This window comes from Priapulus caudatus, unplaced genomic scaffold (genome assembly GCF_000485595.1).
Source record: "Priapulus caudatus unplaced genomic scaffold, Priapulus_caudatus-5.0.1 Scaffold1388, whole genome shotgun sequence".
Taxonomy (NCBI): domain Eukaryota; kingdom Metazoa; phylum Priapulida; class Priapulimorpha; order Priapulimorphida; family Priapulidae; genus Priapulus; species Priapulus caudatus.
The window spans coordinates 20,509-39,649 of NW_014578449.1; the positions used below are offsets into that span (position 1 = coordinate 20,509).

General features: G+C 42.4%; 1 protein-coding gene across 1 annotated transcript in view; it reads left to right on the forward strand.

Annotated features, from left to right (window-relative positions):
- Positions 1–19,141, forward strand: part of LOC106816462 (ubiquitin-protein ligase E3A-like) — a 37,144-nt gene that overhangs the window by 6,880 nt on the left and 11,123 nt on the right. The window contains exon 7 of the mRNA XM_014821084.1: positions 18,404–18,548. Coding sequence (XP_014676570.1) covers positions 18,404–18,548 — 145 coding nt within the window. The remainder of the gene's footprint in view (positions 1–18,403; positions 18,549–19,141) is intronic.

Consider the following 19,141-nt stretch of genomic DNA (forward strand, 5'->3'; position numbering starts at 1 on the left):
GGCAGCAGCTTATTCATCTTTGATCGGCAGAAGGTATCGGTTGCAAAGGATGCACCCCGAGAGGCAGAGGAGAAGGCCGGGAGTTAAAAAGAGTCCCACTGTTCAATAAAGTTCGAAAAGCGTGTGGTTGAGCATTCACTGAGTACAACATCAACCCAAATACAGCTGATTAATCTAGTGAGATGGCACCATGCCAAATAATATGAAATAAAAAGGACAAACAAACCAGAGCCAAAAAGGGCTCATAAGATCTGTCATGCTACTCCAATTAATCTTCATAAGACATTCTTTTCTAGGTAAAGTTTCCATAAATTACTAGGGCCAACTAAAATAAATTAATCATGATATAAACAATATAAATATCCACATACTAATCAGTTAGATACTTATATATGTGGATTTCAATGTGGCCTATTAATTGAATGATAAACGTGAATTACAGGTATTATAAAGGATAAAATAATGGCGCTTTAACCACCTCAACTCAATAATAGCAGCTAAAAACTTTGCTCTTGGCTAAACAGTTTTACTAAATTATATCTTTAGGTGACACCAGCTGTAACCAGCAGACCGGTCATTAGTTGGGTTGCCAGTAAACAATCATTGAAAATCTGGTTTGTACGTAACATGCATAAATTAGGCACAACTAATATGAATTGTGCATGAAGGTTATATCACAGGTGACTAAATTACAACAAGGTGTCAGTCACTCTAGCAATTCGCCTAGTCAGTAGGACTTAGATAGCCATATTCACCTTACTATTAATATAGCATGCATGAGAAATATGAATCAGCAATCCTACTTGACGATTGTGTTGCAAGCTGGACTCTTTGTGGCTTCGATGCACTTTTTCTATGACTTACGTACCTGTGTCTACACTACTATTTGCTTGGATTCTCGATGCTGCCTAAATCACTACAAACGTTAGCAGCATAAAGTATAATTTTGGCTACGTGCGAAAAAAATACTGGTCACATATATTCATTACTATCCACACACAGTCTGAAATGAAGATTTGACAAGAAAATCTATATACACGTACAAATGATAGATTAACAAGCGTTCATTGAGCTACGTAAGCAAGAAAATAGAACCAAAAACGAAACATGTCTGTGGCGTCGACTAATAATTCCTCACACATGTGTATATATACCGAGATTGACCAGGGTTTCATTATACATAAGAGCACAGTGCCCCCCGCCGTATGTCACAATTTAACACCATCAGCTGTGTGTGAAAATGTTCCTTGTATTTACTCCGATAAGATATCCCTTATTATGTACCTATATAAGTATATCCAAATACATCTGGTATTCTGTATCAAGCGCATGCATTTTACTTCCCCAAACTGGGCATTACCATCCTGTTGTCAAATTTTCCCGTTCAGAAGAGACCCTTGGATGAGCAAGTATGGCACCCCATTGCACTTGCATGCGTAGCTGTATTCAAATAGGTGTGACAAACACTGAGGACTGTCAATGGTTACTACATATGAACATTATTCACCTCATCATAGTCCCTGACATGTAATTGAATTTGCTCTTCTTTGACGCAATTAGCGAATCAACACAATTCAGCTAGTAACTGTATATTGCTGTGCATACCTGGAGTCCCTGATATAAATTGGCGCTCTTCCTGACTGCTAGTAGAGGTGACTGGCAGGTCATGCCGTGGCGTTGGCAATCCTTGACAGACGAATACCACACAACTTCGCTTGGCTCTGAAATTTATACACTTCCACATAGTGACATTGAACAACCTTACCCTTTGCACATACAAATGCATATATGATCAGACTGTTTTGGTGCTAAATATTTATAGTGTCAATTTCTGATGAAATTGCATTAATATATGTAGCTGACTGTAGGTTTTCTCCGAAGCACGTGATTTTAGTTTTTTTTGAATTTGTTTGGTGCTTCCCTAAGTGCTCATTTCATACTGCAAAAATATACGCGATTATTTCTTACAGATCTGACTAGCAAATCTAGGTCCTGGCAGCAGCATCAATTACTCGTTGACACAGACTTCGGTCCCTGGCGCACTGCGTTCATGGTGATGCACTCGCCGTTTCCCAGAACAGCCTTCCATTAACTGGAATATAACTTCTTCTATCAGCTGTTTAGCAGCTGCACTGCTTCCTGTAAGGAACATTCAAAAGAAGGGCCGAAATCAATACAACATGATTTGCTCGCCGACTTCATTAATTACTGAGCGTGTTATTGCTTACTGAAAATCTAACTTTTTAATGAAATTGAAATTTTTATGTTAATGAACAGATCACTAAGAAACGTTCACACTAAAAACATGCTTCCCTCACAACACTAAAAAATAACTGTAAAACGACCCGGCCAAAATATAATGAATTAGTAACCGTTAATTAACCGTTATCTATCATTATTTGTGAATTTATATTCCTGAAACATACAAATGTACTTAGTTCGACATCCAAACCTACATGTATTCAGCTGCTGTAAGAATTGCTCTCCGACTGAATCTTAAATTGAGTAGTCACTAGCAAGCACAATCTGCATCTAAAGATTACTCTCTGCTAATGTAGATTGCTCATGGCTATTGACAGCCTGGTACTGGGTATGGAGCTATCCTCTGTCAATTCAACTGGTTTTGACCTATGCATCATTATTTCCTTTTCGCAGTGGCTACCGTGCAACGGTCATGCCCATTACAACGCTCCCGAAGCACACACGATCTCGTCCACCGATTGAGGCCACAGACGCCACGCATGTTTATGGCATACCGTGCAAAACTGGACCTGAGGTGTTAAACATAAAGCTGGGCCAGTCCACTTTCATAATAGCAGGCTCTACGAGCTACAATCTCAGCAACTAAGTATCTCTAACGAGTACTACAACTACTGATATATTACTACAGTTTACCACCCTAATTAAACATGAATCCAGATGCTGTGTGAACAGCCGTTCCACGCGTGGGTGCGGATTAAAAATATTTAGTAGAACTATGACACCACATAACTCTGTAATTATAGAATTTACTTTGAAATGCGTGATAATACCTTGTAAGAACACATTGGAACCTGGATTTTTTTGCAAACCGGCGCATAGGGCTTCAAGATAGAGAACATGGTCTCTCCAATTGAACACTCCAATGTCAATTTATCAGTCAATCACCATAACATATTATCATATTATCATCAATACTAATACTAGATCCTCCAGGTTACGGGTCCATGGTTATTCGGTTAACCCGACCAGAGCTGTGTTGACAACGTCAATACAGCCGGCTGACATCCATGCACCATTGAAAAATCTTGTAGACTGTACAAAAAACTCCCACCTCGAATGTCAATTACGTCATATCTCCAATAAAATGATCATCTAAGGCATTTCTCGCTTTGTTTTGTAACAAATATAAAACCTTCGACCCTTATAGTATTCCAGCAGTTAGTTACTTTATAAAACAAATAACTCATTTTGCCTGTGCCCACGAGCGATGCCCACACACACATCATATCAATGCATGTCGTCCCCATTGACTTGTGCAGCCCTCCAGCCCACCCAGTAATTAGAACCTCCAGTGGAGGAAAAGCAATACGTTAACTAACCCCACTCGCCATGTTGCACTGGCGCATGATTTTCGATACGGCACGCGCGGTAATTCTCTCAATGCAAAGCCCGACAATATACGACCTACCATCAGTGCCTGCTCGAGTGGGCAGCGTTTGCTCGACTACTGTGCGCGATTCCGTAAGGAACGATGGCGAAGCATGCAAGATGTAAAGTAATCCGAGTTCATCAGAGCCCCTATAAAGTAGTAATCAAATTAGAGATACATTCGAATAACCAGGAATCTTCATCTAGCAAACAACCGGTAATGAGATAAGTAATACTCATACATGCCTGAGTGGTATCAAGATCAATGTGACATCCAGTGGTGGAGTTGAGCTTGTCCTGGTGCGTTCTCTAGACGACTATCATGAGTGTGACAAATTCAGGTCCATTGACTCGTCCGAGCCGACTGTTAGTTGCACTGAACATGGCAGACATGCGCTGTCTGTTGTTTTGATTTCCACACAATAATCTCAACAGAAGAACGCGAGAGCACATATGACACTCAATAAAAATAAGACGGCGCCCGCGAGGTAAACTGCCCCAACGCAGTTACCCGAGCAAGCCCCCAGATGGTTACCTCACTAGGCTGAGTGTCCTAAAATAAAAATTGGCGTGTTTGAGAGGGGAGCAAGACATGTCCCGAGCCCCATGGCGTAAGAAGCGATGTTCGAAATACCCCGCGACAACACACATCACTATAGGTAAGGTATCGGTTAGAACTCATGTATCAATCTGTATGTAATAAGGAACCCATGCGAACTAAACCCGTTTCTGGAGCTAGTAGCGCATTTTGAGCACAGCCCATTATCAACTTATGCACCTGCAAGACAACAGCCTTATCTAGTGACTCTCACCACCTTAGTAGTAATGGTTGTGCTCCCAAAATCACGAAAAAAGTGGACACACGCTAAAATCACTCACCAAATGAGAAAATGAACATCACGAACCACGATTTAACGCGGCCACCTGAAAGCGAATTATGGCCATTAGTTCCATCGCGAAAGGACCACACAAAACGAAATACCCGACATTTCCCCGATCATTTGATAAAAGCAATGCTCTGCTCACTTGTCAGCTCCCAACCTCTTGACAGAAACGAAACGACCCCGAATAATCAATGTACAAAAAAAAACCATGGAGATTCCTACCTCGCCTTCCAAGCTTTCGAAACCCGGAAAGACACTCTCCACAAGGTGAAACTAACCATCGGTATATGGCCTTGCACCGTCTAATAGAGCCTTGCTGACATTCCCACTGCTGTCCAAAATCAACTGACAACAGTTATGGCACTGGGGACAGGACGAAACACTCGTTACGCGTCGGAAGCGAATGGAACCAGAACTAGAGATCAAACCACGTCAAGCCGCTGTCTTCGGAACAAAAAATGAAAGCCTATTAGGCACATAGACCACCGCGAGATAATCATTCGCGGTGAACCAACGTTCACATCTACTAGTCACTGCCAATGAAAAGCGCGAGAAGGAATTAATACTACCTATCAAGGCAGAAAAGGGAAGTGTGGTTATGTGGCGGCACACCCTATTAGGTACTTAATCCTAACTCGATAACCGGTCCTTGCGCGAGGCTAAACTTTCAATGCTGGCTGAAACTTTGGAAGCGAAAGCAAATGATTAGCTCTGAAGATGAGTGGTTGTAAACTCGCCACTGACCCACATTGCGAGCGCACATATATATAGTACGTAGATCTATAGTTACTTAGATAAGAAGTGCATATATAATTATTAAATGATATTAAGTACTAGTAAAGGTAAAGCGAGAGATAAAGGATCTAAGATATGGAAAGAGATATACGTATCCAAACAAAAACCTATTCATAAAATGAAAATAGAAAGGGGCGAATAGATTAACGTATTAAATGATTTTAGATGGTGTTGGGTGTTAAATCCTTATAATGTATTTACCATAATTAATCTAAAGCTGCCAATTCAATTAAATATCATTTTTAACATATTTATTCCATTGATATATAAATAATTTAACTTTGAGTGTAAAATAATGATAAAGTTCTATAGACGACATTATTATAGACTTATGACTTGTTAAAGTTTCAAGTATAAATGGTTATCCTAAAATACCATATCAAAAAAACAAAGTCACTTTTTAATTACTTTCAATCAAGTTGGTTAATTATTATATGGTGATTTATTAACGTGATTAGATGAAATCATATCATAATTATAATATGCACATGTGCAGCCCACAATATATTGGATTTCTGGGGAGGCCTGAGTCGGAAGGAAATGGTTATAAGGAGTGAATTTATGATACCTATCATATAATTGACAGTCATAATAGCAATAATTTGATCTATTAGTAAGAACTAGAAAAACATGGGTATTACTAAAATAGATCCTATCACTAAAACGATAATAAAAGTCCTAGGAATCATGTTGGGATTGTGAACTCAGAGGTTAATAGTAATTATTATATCCTAATAGTTATAATCTAAGAGTTGTCGAGAATTAATTGCCACTCAATTGGTTCCATTTATAATAATTTATATATATCTATAAAATTCATATTGCATAATTCAATACAAATACATAGGCCGAATTAAGGCAAAAATGCCTACCACATATGCAAATTAGACATCCGGTCATAGGCTTTTCTTAGTTTAAATGACCTAGCGTACTGGGAGATCGCATAAAAATTCGGTGTACAACAATCAAATATATACGGTTCTTAGAGTATAGGTACTTAAAAATGGATAAAATTCTACCCGAGAAATACAAAGTTACCTAATACGAGTCTCAGATCTACCGATTACAACCATAAAAGAAAGTAGTGAAACCTCGTGAGATAGACTATATCAAAAGATAGCCCTAAATTGTCAAGCAAATAAAAAAACCAAACACACAACCAGCAAGAAAACTATAACTCCACAGCACATAACTATTCTGGTACTTAACTAAAATTTGTAAAACGACCACAGCATTAAGCCGAGATATATACGAATTACACTCCTAAAAAAAAACTCAGGAAAAGCCATTACCACACAACACGTTTGCACTATAAAACCCAACAATTATCCGTGACACACACACCTGCCAATAAGCGAGCAATCACCGTACCTGTACTACGAAGAATCACCATAGGGTATACCACTACATGATATAGAACCTATTGTAACCACAGGTCATAGCCAGTTAGATACACCTACTTAACTAAAATGTAGTTAACATACATAGTATCTCGTTAGATCTGGTCCTCCAACAATAACGTAGCTAACCCCGAACCCCTTTATACCAGAAAGTGTAGGGCCTAAACACACTAGTCCCACAAAAAACCTACCTTATTACCGATCCCCAGATCGGTTTTGAGGTGGGGAGGTCCGACTATTTGACAGATGGCCGTTTACTACCGCCCCCTCCACTCTATCTCTCATCAACTTATTCTAGCGTTGAAGAGCATCGTATCTTAACACACTCAAACACGCCAACACACTCTGTATAATATAGACTCAAACATACCCTCCATAAATCTATCAACAAACCTAATCTCACCTCAAAAACCATACCCTCGATTCATATGATATCTCATCTACATCCTGTATGATTATCCTGAATACGTATAAACCAACCGCACCCAATCTGTCACAACAATTACCCTAATCCAATTATAAAAAAAACCTGTAAATTGGTTTGTGAGTTAAAATCGAGTATATGAAAAATTATCACTAATTTTTAAATGTGTATTATTCATCCATCTGACGAGATTATTCATTTCTGTGAGTTAAGAAGCATCATTAATATAATATGCTCAAAATTCTTAAAAACAAAAAAGCAAAATGCTTGAAATAAAAGTGTTTCAGAGAGAATCTATTACCTATGAAAGTCTAAGATGGAATACGGAGCAGCCGCTGCAGTTGTTAACACACTCCAACGTTGCAAAGATACCTTCGTCACACCACGCCCCAAGCTGAGCGTTCAAAACGACCACACATCACACACACCACGCAACTGAACACAGGAGCCACGGCCCCCGCCCACCAACCCACCCCCCGCACCGACACACCCGACACCGCACCCCGCACCAACGCACTACCCACCAAGGGAATTGGCGCGCACACGCGGTGTAAAATCACCATACAAACCAACAACATCGCCATCACCGCGACCCCAAAGCGCACCAGCCTGTAAAAGAGCAACATTTAAGAAAGAAAACCCCAACGAGCAGCATCACGCGCATTATGCAGCATATAGCTATGATCTATTGACGATTACATAGCCGATGTCACTAGTACGATGACAGTGTATCGCGCGTGACAGCATGACGCAGTTACGACTGACATTACATACATACATACATACATTTACATACTTACATCGATCAGTTAGCGCCCTAGTGCGCAGTTGTCGCGTTATAATGTCGTGGTCGCCCCACGACCGACGGCGCCGTGTCACTGATGTAAAGTGGCTAATGTGTCGCACCGTCGGCAGGTGACCGCGTGACGAATTGTGGCCGATCACCGACCGCCAATATGCGCCCCTAACATAGCGTGTCAGTGAAATCACGCGATCGCACCGTGCCACGTGCCCGAGCTACGCCGCGCACCTGGTCACAGACTGCATCTGACGCCCACACACAAACATTGCGCGACAGGTCCTCAGCCGGGCTTCCAAGTGGTCAACCGTGCCCCGCGCCCTTAACACCCGGCTTCCAATGCTCCTGCAAATTTTAGAACCGACCCGTTTGCGATTGTCCCGTCAATGAGCATAACACCCCACCACACACACCTATATAATACCCACACTCACATAACAACCTCCTATCGACTTCACACAACTTGACTGAGCGAGCAGTAGCGGCATTTACATTAATGATAATATACGCTATACTCAAAATGGTATAAAGGTATAATATAAGGCATTTTAATTAGGCTGGAGCCTTTCACCTAACCATATGCAAGCCACACTAAACCACCGCACCTAAGGCGTCGGAGCACTGAACCACGCAACGGCACCCGCAACGCGCACACCAAAAGACAGTGGCGGGCGGGTATTCGCGGTTCACAATACACACCTGCACGAGACAGGGTAGTTCGGCGAGGACTTGCTTTCCATGACGGCAAAGAATAAGGAGGCACACATGAACTTGGGAAGGGTGACCGGTCTCTCGTGGGGTTAGTCTTAATTATTTTCTCTGTCGCACCCTACGACAAAGACATTTGCGGCCTGCGGTGTATAAACGCCAATCCAATCTGCGCGCCCCACATGCTGTTGAAGCCGGGTAAAAAAATAAAGAATCATACCCGCCATACGAGAGACTGGTTCCAGTTGTGTGTTGTGTATGTTGTGTGTGCGTGTGTGCCGTTGTGCGGTTGAGCGTGTTGTGTGCTGTGTGCGTGTGCGTGTCGTGTTGTCGTGTGCGTGTGTCGTTGTGCGTGTGCTGTGCGCGTCTGTCGCGTGGCGCGTTCGGTGCGTGTGTTGGTATGCTATGGTATGTTGTGTTATGCTAATGTTTATGTATGTAGTATGTATGTATGTATGTTATGTAATGTTTGTATGTATGAGTAGTATGGATTGTAAATGCGTGTGGTGTTGCGTGTGCAGTGTATGGGGTTGTGCGCGCCGCGTGTGTGTGTGAATGTCGGTGTGTTCGTGCCTGCTGCGCTGTGTGTGATGTGTGTGTGCGCACGTGTGTGGCATATATCTTTTGACAAACGGGAGGCTGTACTCCTGCCGCGCGTCCGTCCTACTGACTTTCAAAGAAAATAGTATCTTCAAAACTACTCAAAGCATTTTTTGCTTTTTTTTAAGAATTTGACCTTAAAAAAAAAACCTTAATTAATGATTGCTTCTACCAGAAATGATAATTTTTAAAATAATTATTAAATAAGTGAAATTTACTATGAAATCACACCATTTCCTTTTTTGTAAAAATTGCTGAGGTTAAAATTTTCAGTTAAAATATTGATATATGACTGCGAAGTTCTAAATATCAAGTTAATTTTTCCGTTTACTGTAAATACATCCCCAACTTAAAGTGAGAAGTATAAATGGTTTAAACCGCGTCAATCCTGCTAAATCAGTACCTCACCGGCTGGCACTCAATACCCGTCTGGACGGGCTAATTAGCCTAGTGTGTATATACATGGTGTAACTATGAGCACAGACTTAACGATACATGTATGTACCACTGTATTATGTATCCAATGTATCCATTTGTTGTCCCAATGATCCATGTTATGTATTCAATGTATCCGTTGTCTGTGGTATGAGTGTCCGAATGGTACCTTAAATCAACTTTTGCTTGTAAAGACTTTCCCTGAAGTTTTTTTTTTTCTGGTATCAATTTTTTTCTAATGTTGTCTTTCACTTTACTAGTACAGAATATGCTGAAGTTTTTTTCTTCCTGTTTTTTTTTGTTTTTTTTTTTAAATTTTTTTTTTAAATTTTTTATTTATTTATGTAATTGTAAGTGTACTTGTACTGTATTGTATCGTCAGAAAATTTTATCATTTTAACTACTCAACACTATTGCTTTTACCCGATTTTTAGTCAGTCGTAGTACATGTATTTGTATCTGAATTCATGCAATAAAGATTTAATAATAAATAATAACAAGAGTGCATTATGCACTCTTGATAATAATAATAATAAACCGCTCCAAGTCACTGATCTCTATAATATAGATATATATATATTATATTTTAATATTCTATATTTAATAAGATAATTATATTCATTATTATATATAATATATATATATTTATATATTATAACTATATTCCATTATATATATATATATTAATATATATATAATATTAATATATATATGTTATATATATATATTATGAATATACTATATATATATATTATATTATATTATATATATATATATATATATATATTATATATATATATAGATATAATATAATATGAATATAATATAGATTAGAATTTATTATTGCCAAGATCAGTGCTCAGCAAAGTGCCCGTGACGTCAGCGCAAAGGAACTTTTCGAAGTTATTTGAATATATGGGGGCGCCCTATTGTGAAAGTACCACTTCGCAGAATAATGGCGGATATCGTGATAGTGGTAAAAGGAAGATGTTATTGCATCATTTACATATTTTGCTTCCTCAAGAGGGACTTTGTTTTAGTTTTGCCCGCGAAAAAGTTTGTCAATTGTCCGCATCGTTCGTAAATGAATTCAGAGTTTACGGAAGGGTTGCTTACCGGTGAAATTGGAAAGCAGGTGATTTCATCATTCCTTGACATTTTCTTAGTCGTTGTCCATTCTGTCAGGAGTCTAGCTGGGCAAGTACCAACTTGTTTATAAATTCGGACAACATAGTTTTGGTTGCGATGACACCTAGCCACTGGGCAGTGCCGTAAAATGTTGTTCGTTTTTTTCCATGTAGTAATTGTTGCCTTTTCTGCATTGAGAACAGCTACTAACTGAAGGTCACATATACTCGTACGTGTCAATCGATAATGACTAATGAGTTCTACTAACCGTAACTAGCCCAAGAAACGGTAATTGCTAGGGTTAAACGATACCGTTTCCATTTCTTGCCACACAATTCCTTGTAGTTGGCTCGGTATTCCAACCATCGACAACAGCTACGCGTCACATGTAATAGCTCAACAGAATCTATAAACCTCTGCTTGCTCGCGGTACTGGCGCTTATTGTTTGGGCGCCTACTTATTATATTGAGTTATGCCGTTTTGCTGAAGATTATTGGATTCAAAACGAACAGAGCACGCCGCCAATGTCTGCCATGTTTAGTGCAACTAAAAATGCGGCAATGGACCTGATTTTTTCACAGTGCGTAGGCCAAATATACAAACGCAAAGTACATACTTCGCAATGATAATTTTAAGTTGTTGTAGATTGACGATTCCTGGTTTCATGTTTTAATATTTATATATATACGAGTATAGTGAGCTTCTTTATGCTCTGCGCCAACGTGACAGTAGCAACGCTATTATTTATGTCGTTTGCGCGTTTGCCGGCGCGTGCCGTTCGTAAGAATCATGCGCAGTGCCAAACATGGCGGTTGCGTTTTTTAGTTGAAATTTTCGGTTTGGCATCTTGAAATTTACAACTGTGCACAGCAAACTGAGTATTATTTTAATACAAACGCTTGGAATACTATAAGGTGAAGGTTTATTCAGTTTGAATACAAAACAAGGCAGAAATGCTTAGATGATCAATTTTATTTGAGCATATACGTAATTGGTTCGGTAGTTTTTTTTGTAACAGCTACAACGATTTTTTCAATGGATGGATGTCAGGCGTGTATTGACTTAGTCCAACACAGGACTGGTCGGGTTAAACCGTAAACCATAACCCTAACTTATTGTATTGATATTGATATAATATTATTTTATTATTGATGTAATGACAATTGGGTTTTCATGGACCCATGTTCTCTATCCTTAACCTAATGGCCCGTTTGCAAAAAATCAGTTCCCGCAATTTTCTTACTAAATATTATCACGCCATTCAGAAGTAAATTTATAAATTACACGAGTTTGTGGGCTATATCTACTAAAATAATTTGTAATCGTGACGGGTTACACACATCTGATCAATGTAATTAGTGGAAACAGGGGGGGGGGGGGGGGGGGGGGGGGGACGGGGGGGGGGGGGGGGGGGGGGGGGGGGGGGGGTTGGGGGGGGGGGGGGGGTAACCGTATATATTGAGTATTAGTAGTACTAAGTACTAGTACAGTTGCTGAGTTTTAGCTGTACAGGCTGTATTATTGAAATGATGGCCAACTAGTTTACACCTCAGGTCAGTTTTAGCAGCGCTTATGCCATAACATGGCGGGTGCTGGCCTAAAATCGTGGACGAATTGTTGCTGAGCCTTTGTAATGGATGACCGTACGCGCGTAGCCACTGTCGTAAAAAAATAATATGCATAGGAGTCAACAAACCAGTAGACATTGATCGAAGGATAGTCCATACCAGTACCAGGTGTCACTAGCCATAGCAATTACATTAGGCAGAGAGTAAATCTTAGTCAATTGTTCTTGTAGTGCAACATTAAGAACTTTCATCCGAGGAGGCGGGGGGGGCATACTCCAGCAGGCTGATAAACATGTAGTTGGATTGAACTATACATTTTTTTACAGCAATTAACATTCAACAAATAACTGCTAGATAACAGGCTATTAAGTTAACTCAATTCATAATATCTTGAGGTCGGTTTTTATAACGATGATTATTTTTTAGTGGTGAGGAAAAGCATGTTTTTAGTGAACGTTCTTAGTGATTTCAATTTTCAATTAGACATAAAAAAATTCAATTTCATTAAAAAGAATTTTCTTCAGTAAACAATTAACGCTCCAGATAAATTAATGAAGTGCACCAAATCATGTTGATATTGATTTGGCTTTTATGGACATTTTCCTTACAGGAACGTGCAAGCTGGCTAAACAGCTGATAGTTAGAAGTTATTAACTTCCCAGTTAAGTGGAAGGCTGTGCGGACGGCGAGTGTCATCAATGAACAGCTGCGCGCACTGGACGCCAAGTCTGTGCCTAACAGTAAGTGATGCTGCGCCCAGGCCCTGATGCTAGTCAGAATTCTGTAATACATAAAAAGAAATAACTCAGTATTTTTGACCAGATATGAATGCAGCCCTTAGGAAGCACAAAAAAATTTTCAAAAAACTAAAATCACGTTTTTCTTCGGAGAAAGAACCCTACATCAGCTACAATATATTACTGCAATTTCATCCAAGAAACATTGAACTACTAAAATTAGCACAAAACAGTCGGTCATATATGCATTTGTATGTTGCAAAGGTTAACGGTTCATGATTCAATGTCACATCATGTGGAATGTATAAATTCAGAGCCAAGCGATAGTTTGTGTGGTATTCGTCCCTTCAAGGATTTGCACGCCAAGGCCACTGACCTGGCCAGTCACCCCTCCTACTACAGTCAGGAAGTAGCCGCTAAAATGGTTATACTCAGGGCTGCCAGGTAAGCACACAAATCATACAGGTTATAAGTGATGTGTTGATTCCTAATTGGTGCAAAGAAGTAGCAAATTCAATACAGTGCTAGGGACTATGTAGAGGCTATAATGTACATTTGTAGTAACCATAAGTCCTACAGTGTTGTGTCACACCTAATTGAATTACAGCTACTGCAAGTGCAAATGGGTGCATAACTTGCTCATCCCAGGGTCTCTCTGAGGGACAATTAGACAAGGAGGTATATGCCCAGTGTTTGGGGGAAAAACGTGCATGATAGATTCAAATACAGGATGTATTGATATACGTATCTAGGTATATAGATACATAGATACAGGATATACTTATCAGTAAATACAGGAACATTTTCACAACGGCGATGTTAAATTTGACAACGGCGGTGCGCCACTGTGCCTCTTATGTATAAGAAACCCTGTCATCCGTATATATGCACATGTGGTTGAGAAATTATTGTCGATCGCACAACATTTTCGTTTTTGGTTCCTATTTTCTTGTTTTTACGTAGCTCAATTGAACGCTTTTATCTATCATTTGTACGTTATATAGAATTTCTTGGTAAATCTCATTTCAAGATTGTGTTGTAGATGAATTATATGTGACCAGTATTTTTTTCGCACGTAGCCAAATTATACTTTTGCTCAACTTTGTAGTGACTTTAGGCAGCTCCGAAGAATCAAGCAAAGATGTAGACACAGTTACTAAGTCATTAGAAAAGTCATCCGAGCCAAAAGCATCCAGTTCAACACAATCGTCAAGTAAGATTGCTGTTCATAATGTTCTCATGCAGTATATTTAAAGGTAGAATATGGCTATCTAGTCCATACTATTAGGGAATGCTAGAGTGACTGACACCTTGTGTAATTTAGTCACCTGTATATAACCTTCCTGCCAAATTCATATTAGTTTGTCTAATTTCATAGCATGTTACCTTACAAACCAGATTTCTCAATGTTGTTTACTGGCAACCCAACTAATGACTCGGTCTGTGTTTACAGGCTGTGTCACCTAAAAATAATAGTAAAAGTTTAGCAAAGAAGCAAAGTTTTAGTTATTATGGTGAGGTGTTAAACAGCCATATTTTATCTTTAATATACCTGCTAATTCACTTTATTCATTCATTAATAGGCAATTGAAATCCAAAATATAATAGTATTACTGATTAGTATGTGTATTTAATTGTTTAATATCATTTAATTTATTTTATTGGCCTATATTTACTGGAAACTTTACTAGAAAGATGTCTTAGAAGAAATTTCACACAAATATTATCAGCCTTGCTGTTTTCTATTATTATTTGCATTATATAATGTTAGGCTTTTGCTGATCAACACCGTTCAACTTTAACATTTTATCTGTGACATATGACATACATGTACCATATATGACCCTATCTGTTGTTATCCTGCGACGTCTCAGGCAAGGTGATTCCATTCCTCACCAAGGAGCTATTTATGATATAATGTAAAATCAGTCCCCAACTTTACCTGACCGGTTCTAGCAGGGCTCGAATTAAGCGACGAGAAGGGCAAAGCAATTTTTTAGGGCATGTGAGAAATCGCCTTGAATTTTCTCTAAAATGGAAGGGCACAGAGGCAATTTTGAAAGGCACCAAGGCAACTCTCAAAATTTGAGAAGGGCACAAAGGCACTTTTGTAAAATAAAGGAAAAACTCATAACAAATTAGTACATCAACATCCGTTTGTGCTTTTAATGTACAAACAATATGGCCCCCATGTAAGCTTACACTGTAACATCGACGCCCTGTACCCCCCTCTGCTAATGGAAGTACAGTAACAAGCAAAGTTTTACATGGGCCCGCTATCAGGAGGCGAATAATTTATGTTTATTAATTCCCTCTGCGACTATCGTTTTAAACTCATCATTGCAACTACAGCACGCACGCCGCAGCATGTTAATGTTGACTCGACTAAAAACGAAAACTAGGGCAGTATATTAAAGGGCACCGACGGGCAATGTCACAAAAGGTAAGCGCGGTGACTGCCGTCGTCGGGTTTGGCACTTTTCCAGGGGCAAAGTACGGCCGATTGATAGGGCACGCGACGGCATTGCCGTCGGTGCCGTCGGTTAATTCGAGGCCCTGGGTTATAGCACTTGATCTTGATGCGGTGACGCATACTGTGTTGTATCAGGGTAAAAAATACACGGGAGTGCTGAGCGATCTCGCTTTCAAACCTCCGAATCAGCTCCGCGAGAGGCTCAAAACTAAGTCCCGTTTAAAATTTTCGGACAGCAAACAGCTTATTTTTCCCACATACGTGAAAAAGACTCCCGTGGAATTTTTTTTTTTTTTTTACCGTTGATTGTTATGTTGTGACGTTGGCAGGCAAGGCTATTCATTTCTTACTGAGGAAAGCATGTACGAGTTCTACAACGGTCGGAACAGCAGAACAACTCTCGACTGTATGACGGATATCGGGCGACGTGTTCTGCTGACGCCCACCGTGCTCAACCAGCAGCTTCCTGCTGCGGGTGGCGCCACCGTAAGCCCCGGATGACGGCATGTAGTGAGAACGCACTCCGTGCAAGGAGGAGAAGCGGTGGCGCTCGAGGGCGACCAAGACAAGGACACCGAGCATCGACGGCAGGTGAGTGGAGACGGCTGGACTGCGCTGGCGCGGCGGCGTCGGACGGCGGCCGCCACGGCTGCGGACGCGGTTGCCCTTGCGGAGCACGTGACGGACGCCGCGTCGCGGTGGACGTTGCGGCCGTGGGCGCGTCGGCTACGCGCGCCTGTTTGCCGATCGCACGGCTCCTGCCGTTCCCAGACTCGGCTCATACGATGAAACGTCACTCGCATGCAGACGCTCGCGCTTCGAGGCGCAGTACAACGGCACGGCACTGGAGCGGCGGCCGGCACGCACGCGCTGCAAACGCATTCATCGGTGCTCATCGGTAGATCCGCGAGCTGCACAGCACGCGAGTACGCTGAAAGGCGGCGGCTCCAGGAGCCTTGGCCGCTGCCGCCGGCGAACGCTGATACGGTGGGGTCTCGCGCTCAGCTCGCACGCGCCCTGTCGAACGTTACGACGCGGCGCGGCGCTGCACACGTTGGCCGGCGACGCTGCAATCCTGCGACGGTGCGCATCGTCGACGCGCAGTGCGGCGCGTGGCTACGCCGTCGCCGGACAGACGATACGGTGGCAAGGGCGCGAAGCTCTCAAAGGTCGTGTTCTACCGCGAGCCTCGTCAGCCGGCGCTTCAGCCGCCGCGGAGCAGGTCGGCCAGCGAGCGGCGTCGAGCGTGCCGACCGACGAGTCAATGGCCGACTTCTTCAGGGCGCCATGGCCCCCGAAGGAAAGCGAAGGCCGCCGGCGGCGGATGCGCTGCGCACGCCGCGCCTCTCCGTCGCACGGTCTCGACTTGCCTGCGCCCGGCCGTACGCGCCACCAGCACTTGCCAGAACGCAGGACGTGCTGAGTGATCAGCTGGAGCGATCGCAGCTTCCATGATCGCCTTCGCCCGTCCGACTTCCCGTTCCTGCCTGACGATCAGCGAAGGTGCAGGCATCCTTTGAGCACCCGGCGTGCGCTGTACCACGAGCGGCGCTTCTCCGTGCTGCAGGCGCTCGTGCGAAGCGACGCCCCCACCCCTACCTGCGCGCGCGTCGCGCCGCGATAACATCATCGACCGACGGCTCTCGTTCGAGTGAGCCCATGCCACGGCGCTGGGTAGGGGGCGCCACGGAGGTAGCGGCAGGTCCGTGGGCGAGGGCATTTCCCACTAGGGTGCGCCACGAGGGCAAAGCCGGCAGGATCGTGGGCGAAGGGAGCATTCCACCTAGGGTCGACACGAGGGTAGCCGGCAGGTCGTGGCGAGGGCATTCCACTAGGGTCGCCACGAGGGTAGCCGGCAGGCTTTCGTGCTGAGGGCCCCTTCCACTAGGTGCGCCTGAGGGCAGCCGCAGGGTTGTGGGCGAGGGCATTCCACTAGGGTGCGGCACGAGGGTAAGCCGGCAGGTGTGGTGAGGGCATTCCACTAGGGGTGCCAACACAGGGTACCGGCAGGTTGTGGGCAGAGGGCATTCCACTAGGGTGCGCCGCAAATGTGGCGAGGGTGTTTCACTAGGGGAAAGAGGACCAGCATTTCCACGTAGCAGAGCACAAGTCATGAGTGAAGTTGGTAGTATGTCCACTAGGAGACGTCACAAAGAAGAGCATGGGGGGATCATTGTTCTGTTTGTCATTCTCAGTTCGTGTGGCTCCTGGAAAACCTAGAAAGTACAGTAATTTGAAAACGCTATTTTCCAAGTCTGAAAAGTCCTGCAAAATATATTGTTATCATTGGCTTTCAGGCTTTGGAAATTGAGTGCATCTTTTGGGTCTGAGAGGCATTGAAACTTCATGCCAGAGTTTGTGCACCAATCGTTGATTGGAGGATACTAGGCACGATGATTCTATCCAACTCAAATCTTGCTGTCGCCAAAAAACTGAAAACTCTGGAAAACTCTCTGAAAAAATGCTTTCTCTTCAGTGTGCAAACCCTGAACTGTTATCTGCCGGTTCGCTGGCGGTTGCAGGGTTTCTTCTGAGGGAAAATTAGACAAAGGAGGTAATGGCTAGTTTGGGAAAAAAATGTGCATGATGGCTTCAAATACAGGATGTATTGATATACTTATAGGTATATAGATACAGGATATACTTATCAGTAAATACAGGAAAAATACAGGATGTATTGATATACTTATAGGTATATAGATACAGGATATACTTATCAGTAAATACAGGAACATTTCCACAATGGCGATGTTAAATTTGAGAATGGCAGTGTGCTACTGTGCCTCTTATGTATAAGAAACACTGGGTTATCGTGTTGCAGCTGGAGATGATTGTGATGGAGAATCCGGCCGACCTGAAGAAGCAGCTGTACGTGGAGTTTGACGGAGAACAGGGCATCGACGAGGGTGGCGTCTCCAAGGAGTTCTTCCAGCTAGTCGTTGACAGCCTCTTCAATCCGGACTTTGGTGAGAGTTGCCTCCTCTGTGTGAACTTCTTTTCCTATTGTACCTTCCACTTCTTCCTCTTCTTCTCGGTTAACTACACTACACTCGGCCTAGCCACTGCAGCACATAGGACCTGGCACGATGGTTGAAAGCCTAAGGTCTCCAGGGCTACAGGGCTCTGGTAATACCTGGTACACCTTCCACTGTGTAATCTTATTACTCTGTGTGACATTCTTGCTCTATGTTGCTGTATTGGTTATGGCCCTACTCTGAGTCTTACCTGTTGTGACCTTCTGGTCGATGGTGCCCTTCCTTTTAGCCAGTGTTGCAGGCCATGCATTAAGCCATGTTCACCTGTGTGTTTACCTGTTTAAGCGATGTTCACCTGCGTGTTCACTTGTTTCAGCGATGTTCACCTGTGTATTTACCTGTATCAGCCGTGTTCACCTGCGTGTTCACTTGTTTCAGCGATGTTCACCTGTGTATTTACCTGTATCAGCCGTGTTCACCTGCGTGTTCACTTGTTTCAGCGATGTTCACCTGTGTATTTACCTGTATCAGCCGTGTTCACCTGCGTGTTCACTTGTTTCAGCGATGTTCACCTGTGTATTTAC